The following is an 8622-nucleotide window of genomic DNA, read 5'->3' as shown; positions in this document are numbered from 1 at the left end:
ACTCCCTTAATCTGTACCTTACTGAAGAACCCCCTTTCCACGATCCTTGCAAAGTTATTTGGTGTACACACTAAGTAGGTGAAACAAAACTACTAATAAAGTAATGGATTAATCCACTTAACAACAGAACAGTCAAGAGACGTGGAAAAAAAAATGAACAGCCTTACCAACTGCTTATTACCCATATCAAGAAGTGACTTTCCTGAGAAATTTCACCACACATTTGCAATCTGAAGTTGCTTTTCTAATATAAATGTAACTCATGAAAAAAGGAAAAGGTAGGCCATCAACTGAAAGAAAACATTTATTGAGTCAAAGTCAATAATTTCCTCTTAGTATCTACAAGCCAACACTGAACTGACTTTTTTCAAGAATGAATGTGATGTACAAAAAAAGAGTATGTCTGTTATAAAAATATGTCAATTTCTTTTTTTTTTCTGGTGAGCTGAAAACATTTTGACAAGTGCAAGATCATTTTGGCAATGAAATTTAAGCTGCTGTTAATAACGTCAAAGTTCAGATCACTTTCTAATCATTGTGTATTTAAGACTCATTGATTACATGGCACTGGAAATGCTGATTCCTAAAACCACTGCACTGCCACGTGTTTATGCACCCAGAGGACTGAATGTCTTGATCTTCTGTCATCATGAATCAGTACCTTCATCAGTGAAGACTAAACAGCCTAATTGGAGCTATTCAACCAGATAACCAACATCTATCACAAAAATACCACCGAGGGGAAGCAAACCACCTCCACCCTGTACTTGGTGTGGTGTTTGTCAACTGAGAGAGGAGTAGGTAGGTTCATAACTTTTTAAATCAGTCTAAGAGTTGTTGCAATGTGAAATCAGGGAAAGCATGGAAAAAGAGTAAAGAATCACTCATGACAGCAGTCTGTATTTATGAGCACATGTGTGTTTATGCACAAAAATGGATCTGACTAGGCTCAGCAATGCCTTCTTGGAATAGTTTTGTTTTTTTTTTCACATAAAAAAATAACTCAAGCAGGACTAACATCACTGACTTTTTCCAAACCATCAGCAAGGAAGAAAAGAGACCATTTACAGAGATAATCAGAAAACAGTGCAATTAAAATACAAGTTTCACAACGTGTGAAAGAAACATGCTTTGGAACCTGAGCAAAAGGCTTTTTACCGACTTAGTAAAAAGTCACCCTGTATGTTGTTTTCACTGGCATCTGTTCTGCCAGATTAGTATGTTGCTCTTAGCAACTTCCATGGCCCCTAAATATTTAGTACACAGAAACTGCCAACTACTTAGAGAGGTCTACTAAAACTTTTTAGCTAATATTGCAGGCAGTCTGACATGCTGCTACTGGCAATGACCATACAGCCTAAAATTAAGAAAAATCATAAGAAGAAATTGAAGCAGTCAAACATAATGCTTTTTAAATAGACTGAAGTGCTTCCACAACACTTAGATACGGTACTACACTGGCTTACCAAACATTTACAACAAATGCCTTATGAATGCAAGCTTTCTCTTTATTATTTCAAGACCCGTTGGATTAAAATAAAGACATAACTCTGAAGCAGCCAAGTCACAAGTCCTCTTTCAGAAGCAGGCATGACTTGTGTCACAGCATAATTCTTCACCAGCAACAGTATCATCAGTCTGCGATACATAGTTTTATTTCTGGCACCAAACGGGCCACCATACAAAGCAACCTCACAAAGCATGCGGTCATCTACTCTGCTGATTTTGTAGGAAATAATCATTTGTGCTTTCAGGTCCCAGACCTTTCAGAAATTGATATGAACAGTGATGGATTAAAAACATTACTGGAAACTCAATCATTTCTAAGTTATGTGAGTGGAGAAAAAGCAACATAATGCTGTGCGTTAGTATTTGCGAGGGGTGAGGGAAGCTAAGGCTTCTTTTGATTTGCCTTAAAAAAAAAACAAAAAAAAAACCAACTAAAAACAACCCTGAAAATCTCTAAGTCCATGGTAGTGGTAGAGGCCAATGTGTGTATGCCACTGAAAGGCACGGTTGGACCAATCTGAAAAATGGCATCATCAGAGCAGAACAGCGACTTTTCACTGGAGTGATCACAAAGGGTGAACAATAAGCCATTACTTCTCTCTTGTCATGAACACAGAAAGCAGTCACCAAGGCAAAAGAGAGGACACAGGAAAGAAGATGTAGGAACTCACATAAACCTGGAACACAGAAAACATGTTAAACTTAAATTTTGAACGATTTGATTGACCGCTTTACCATAATGTTACTATTCAGTGATTTAACACCGCACATACTATGCTTAATTAAATTAATGAACCACTGTAAAAACGTTACCATAATCTAATTCCTCTTTGATATGTTACACAACTAACTTTACTTGCAAAGATCTGTAGACTTAAGGATACAGTCAGGACAGCCTCTTGTTCATTATATGAAAAAAAAAAAACCACGATTACACAATACTGCTTTTTTAAAACCAGAAATGCATTCTAAAGTTACACATCATATGGCACACAGTTATTTATGGGGAGCTAACTGTGCCATGTGGAAGAACGTTCCTCCTTACTACTCCAATAATGCCAAGAAAGTACTTACTGGAAATATATCCCCAAAGTTATCCAGCTTTTGTATCTACAAGTTGCATCTGAACATTTGCAGACAAGCCACCTCCATAGCCTCCCTTGGATTGCATTTGGTTCTGAATTGAGCTCACCTGGAGGAAAAGGGCAAAGAAAACAAGACAGTTAGAAGTGAACTGTGCTATCTTCTTGTATCCAGTTTTCTTTTTGGGTTGGTTTTCAAGTGTTCTTTTATATCATTAAAGCTACATTACTTTTTTTGTGAGGACATATGCAGTACAGGCTTGCTGGAATTTTCGGTTCTGCAGACAGCTCAGCAGGAGAGATAAAATAACTGGTTCTGATATAGAAGGTTTTCCTTGCTCACAAGGAAAACTGCATAATTCAGGTTTTCACTGAACCACTTGATTACTCAAGAAAATTTATCAAATCTTGTACAGGTATCCAGCCCCACTCCAGCTGACAAGCTGTAATATAGTTTGTTATATGAGAAACATTATTTGCCAAGTATGATAAACCTGTGAAGTTAGCACCACTACATTAAAAGTAGAATAGACAACTTATAACTTCTGGATGACACCTACAGTTTATAGGTAACTTCAGATAATAATAATAAAAACTGCTGTTAAAACCAAGCAAGAGCTCGTGGTGTTTAGAAAGTTTCTTATTCATTTATGTAAAAGCATGTCCCACTTAACATTATTCCTGTAACTGGCAAACCATTTAAATCATACTGAACCTACCTGTCTGGAAACAACTTATTTAAAGGTATGGTTTTCATTACTTTTATCAACATAAGAAGGAGAATCCATAGTTCTTTCCTGCTTTGAAAAAGGCAGACATCTCTCAACTGCAGGAAGACAACTTGAACCTTACAGTCCCTTTTCTGTGTGTACACCACAGCATATATAACAAATACACAATAAGTACAAGGTAACATATGCATTTAAGGCCATAGCCTCTGAAAATGAAGTTGCATCAAGGTACCCATGCCTGCAGGGTGCTACTTGCAATTATTTCATGCAAAGCTCCTTTGCAGAGACCTCAGAATAACACTGGAAAGACTTAGATTTGTCCAGCGTGGATTTAATACAGCTAAGTAGCATGCATGATATTTCTTCCATTCACAAAAGCACAAGTATATTCTTTTCCACAACAAATGCTTATGGAGTTGAAGCAGCTGCAGCAAAGCAATGTTATACTAAATTTCCTGCAGGGCTACACTGACACCAGTGTGTCAGTGAAAGAGAGCACAACAATATTCATATGGTGTTTGAAAAGTTCTGCATCTAACCAAGCTGATCATCTTCTTCATCTGGCATGTTCTATTTGTCACTGGAACAAAATTTGAATGTTATTTTCCCCAGAATATATCTGATCTATATGTCAGTGTATGCAGAACTTAAGGGCTGTATCCGTTTAATTCCTGAATCACTCTCCTTTTGAGGCAGCTGGAGCTACAAGAACATGCACAGTGAAATGTTTTTTTTCCCCCATCCTAAAAGGATGCCACTTAGATGACATAAAGCAATGGTGGTTTTTTTTTCTCTTCTTTCTTCCCTCTTTCATGTAATTAGGTATGTTAAGAATTTAAAGGTTTTGCAAGGAGAAGAGGATCACACCAATTAAATATCATCAAATCTGCTGTGCTGCTTTTCTATCTCATTATATTCTTTCTTCCTTTTTTCCCCATATGCCTACTTTCAGAATCAGGAAATAGCACAGATGGCCCTTGAGGAAAAAGGCAAGGAAAAATTACAAGAAGGAAGGAATATATGAAGTTAAGGGCTAAACGGAGGAATACAATGACAAAAAATAAAGTAGGAGACTTCACTGTGCAATATGAATATAAACAAAACAAAACAAAACAAAAACCAGCAGTAGGAGAGAGACATAAGAAAGTAAGAGTTTAAAAAATTTAAGGAAGATTAAGATTTTTTTTTCTTAAAATTTATGAAAAATGGATCACTGGCTTCATTATTTAAACTCACAGTGTATTTAATAAATCACATTAAATAGATTATTTATTTATTTATAACTAACTTAATTGAATTTTATCAAGTTGAAGCTATGTTTGCCCATTTACCTTTCTGATAATTCAGTACAGATAATTTCTGCTCCATTATCTTGTTTAAGGGAAAATTTAGCATACAGTTAGTTATGTCTTTTTTATGTCTTCTTTAGCTCTGCCTTTCCTTAACAGCTACAAAGTTAAAGTGCCTTTTTTTTTCTGATCACAGTAAGCTGCAAACTAGTTGAAACTGCCATTGACCTCATTTTGCTATATTTAAACTGACTTTTTTCATTCAACTCCTATATGGGAAACTGTTGATCACAGCATGAACCTCTGACTGACCACCTGAGGCAAGCAATGAGTCAGCTGCGGGAGCACAGGTGAAGTAGCTGTGCTACTGGAAGGGTGGAGCTTGGCTCCCAGATCTCATTTAAGGGCTGACTACCACTGAGGCAGGATCTCTTTCTCTGGAGATTGCTCCTTTGTGGAGTTCACTGCAAATCTTGAACACTGGTGAGCATTTTCAATTGATCCTAGATTATTTATTATAGATTATCTTTCTATTATGATAATCTTTCATATGAAACATCTGTTTAGCCTCTATTTACCTACTGTCTGTATAACTGCACAAACTCCACTTTCCATACTGATACCTCTGACAGCCATTCTTCCTCTTTCCTAAAATTCACCATCTCAAAAGTATTTTTCTTTTAGAAGAATTTCTTAGGTTGAGAAGTATTTTTATTCATTATCTAAGTATCACCCCTTTTTGTAATTATTGACCTTAAGAAATAGATATTTCACATAAAATATGTTTGCAAAGAAGAAATCTATCCTTGTAAGCTCATTTTCACTATCAATCTTAGCCTCTGTTTTTCACTTTAAGGGAGAAAAAGTATTAATTCCCTTAAGAATCTACATGAAGCCACAAAACCCTCTTTGTGAAATCACTACTTGCTCTGGAAATATTTCACATTACAAGTAGAATTACAAAACACAGACAACCTCAACAAAGAACACACAAAAATATGTGTACACCATAAAATATGGTGAACTGCAGTTTCGTGTATATTACATTTAAATTACTTTCAAACATTTAAGCCAGACATCTAACTTGAATTATGAGCTGTGTTTAGAAAGTTTACTTCTGAATAACTCTAGTACTGCTCAAAATATTTCTCCATATTAGTTTGCACATGGCATCAGAATGAATTTTTCAATGGCATTCTACACATAGCCTGCACAGAATATGCAACATTTGCTACATATTGTCAATAACTACTTGATTCCATAATCTAGAATGAAAGTGACTAAGGCTTAGAATTAAACACTAGTAGGTTATTCTTCAGTTTTACACAGAGCCTCTCTCACACAATTCAGTAGAGAATTATTCTTCATTGTTTTAGCCACTTACAGTGTTCCTGTACCCTGTCTAAGATGAAATATCTTCATCCACAGATGCTTACCGAATTCATTCCACTGAATAGGTCTCCTGATCCAACGTGAGCTGTGTGAACAAAGTTCGTAGGCTCCCCAATCATGTTTCGGTCTATGCGTCGTCGTCTTTTCTGAAAGGAAAGTAAAGAAACCATCTAGCTGAGATCCATTTAAAAGGCAGAACCAGTATGTGTCATAAACGTAAGCTATCCATAGGGTATTTCATACACCATAAGACATTTTCATAAAACAAAAAAGCAGTCTGAATTCCCAGGTTAATCTAAACATTGGTAATATGGTCCATTGTTTTCACTTAGGGGACCATTAGAAGACCATTAGACCAGCACTCAATTTGCTGTATGTTAAAATACAGTATAATAGCTAACAAATTACTTGAGCTCAATTAAAAGCTTCCCAATGACCTAAAGTCCACTAGGTTTCATTTCAGAGGGAATGTCCGCTCCTAATCTGTATGAAGATCATAAGACCACCCAGACTTAAGCCAGAAAAGTACATGCCTTATGTTATGAATGGGCTAACTGCTTTTGTAATGCTTCTACAGATTAAATCTTAATCAATCAGGTCCACACTATGAGAATACATCACAGGGTTAAGCCAGCAAGCACAAAACACTTTTAATCCTTATTAAAAAAAGCCTTAGGAGATTTCACTGTATCTCACTCCATAGTATTGTATTATTAAACCAAGAGGGGGTTGCAGGGGAAAGAAACACTTAACACATTCCAAGAGAAACAAAAATAAAAACCTGATCTATGCCAAATATGATGATGAATTCTCTACTTCCAGTGTACTGACAAAACTGACAAAATAAAATCAGCTACAATTTCATGTAGTTTAAGGGCTTTCAAGGAGATAGCGTTTATGGAAATGGAGATGTCTCAGCTACAGTATTATTATTATCATTAATATTATTTCATAGAGCCATGAGCAGTAGCAATAGGATCTATCAGCATGTATGATATATATGTATAAATGGCCAAACATGCATGTGCCCTAACTCTGGCAATGTAGCTGCAGTGACATGATATTTCTGTACTTCTGTGGATGGATGTTGTCTTGGGAAATCATATTATAATTAACTAACTTACTAAGTATCTGTTATCCTTTTGTTGAGTTTTGGTCAAATTACTGAAGGACTTTGTATCAAAAGACGAAGAAAATTTTATAACTGAATTTCTGTATTTGATTCTTGCCTTATCTGAAGTCATCTACTTCCCACTTTACTAAGGTGTTATGGCATGGCATGGATCACAAGAGAGGTGAGGTAAGAGAAAAAGACTTGTAGAAGGATCCTGAAAGTGGAGTATGAAAGTTCATAATTTAATAGCTTTAGTCAGTTTGTTCCCCTGAAAAAAATGTGCAGAATTTGCACTGCAAAGTACACACCTGCTAAGCTTTGCCCCACAAAAAGAATTATATCATACTTAGTAAGTAGAAGAGATGCAGGTTTTTGTGTTAAACGTTTGAGGGAAATGGGAACTGTCTGTAGGCCCACCACAGTGACTTTACTTTGAACATGTACACTACATGCGCTGTAATGAGATCACCTTTCAGCTACCATAGTAATGAAGTAAAAGAACTGATGTCTCTTCTAAAGCTGTGAGTGATGCTTTGCCCCCACACTATCTGTATGTGTGTATGTATATGATATATATAGGGCTTAAGTGACATTCAGATCTTTTCTGACCTAATCAAGACCCTGCACTACTTAGTCTGGATACCTTTTATGGTTTCATACACACAGGCACACACAAATATTTTGGAAACTATTATTCTTTGCACAGTTATGCATATCTCCCTACCCCTCATGACAGGCCTTCTCAAAAAAAGAACAGCCATCACCAAACAAACATACAAACAAAAAAAATAACACCACGGGTTGATAATTATATTCCTAGAAGTTGCTAAAAGTGAAAGTCACAAGTGAAGTCTAGCAGAATATCATTCAAAGAGAGTCCAATCACTGCACACAAAAGCTTAAGCTGATGTGACCTGCATAAGCCTCCATCGCAGTCCCTAGCAGGACCCACAGAGGTGGTACTGTGGGTACAGGTTTGCAATGTGAATTCTAAACGTACACAGCAGGAGCTGAAGAAATTAAAAGGAGATGCTAAGTTACTGCTGTGCTACAAACACGCAACATTCCTGCCAATATTCTGTTACACTTTGTTGCCATGTGATGGACTGCAGCTGAGGGGCAGTCTGACAAAACAGCATCTGATGTGGAAATGCAGATGAAGCAAAGATGTGTCACTGACTTCCTCCATGTGGAATAAATGGCTGTCACTGACATTCAGTGGTGCTGGCTGAACATCAGTGGAGACCAAAGAGTGGATGTGAGCACAGTGAGGGGTGGCTGGTGTGTTTCAGCAGTGGTGAGACAGTGTCACTTCTGCTGGTGCAGAGTGCTAAGAGGGCAACATGCAGGCTCTTGGTCATCACTGGCAAAAGTGCAGAGCTGATGGTGGTGACTACACTGAAAGAAAGTGTTTTGCAGCTGAGAATTTTTTAGTATTAGCACTATTAAGCAGTGTTATTGTGTTCTTTATATCTGTCATAGCTTCCACGGAAATTACTTTTGGA

General features: G+C 36.8%; 1 protein-coding gene across 6 annotated transcripts in view; it reads right to left on the bottom strand.

Annotated features, from left to right (window-relative positions):
* Nucleotides 1-288: 288 nt before the first annotated feature.
* CDC42SE2 (CDC42 small effector 2) overlaps nucleotides 289-8622 on the bottom strand; it is a 61388-nt gene continuing 53054 nt past the window's right edge. For all 6 annotated transcript variants that reach the window (XM_015849396.3, XM_015849397.3, XM_015849398.3 and 3 more), the window contains 3 exons: nucleotides 6048-6149; nucleotides 2584-2701; nucleotides 289-2186 (listed from right to left, as the gene is read on the bottom strand). In XM_015849396.3, coding sequence (XP_015704882.1) covers nucleotides 2603-2701; nucleotides 6048-6149 — 201 coding nt within the window. In that variant the 3' untranslated portion in view covers nucleotides 289-2186; nucleotides 2584-2602. The remainder of the gene's footprint in view (nucleotides 2187-2583; nucleotides 2702-6047; nucleotides 6150-8622) is intronic.

The sequence above is a fragment of the Coturnix japonica genome, chromosome Z, assembly GCF_054131305.1.
Source record: "Coturnix japonica strain WE chromosome Z, WE-NBRP24, whole genome shotgun sequence".
Taxonomy (NCBI): Eukaryota; Metazoa; Chordata; class Aves; order Galliformes; family Phasianidae; genus Coturnix; species Coturnix japonica.
This window is presented reverse-complemented; position numbering and strand designations above follow the sequence as displayed.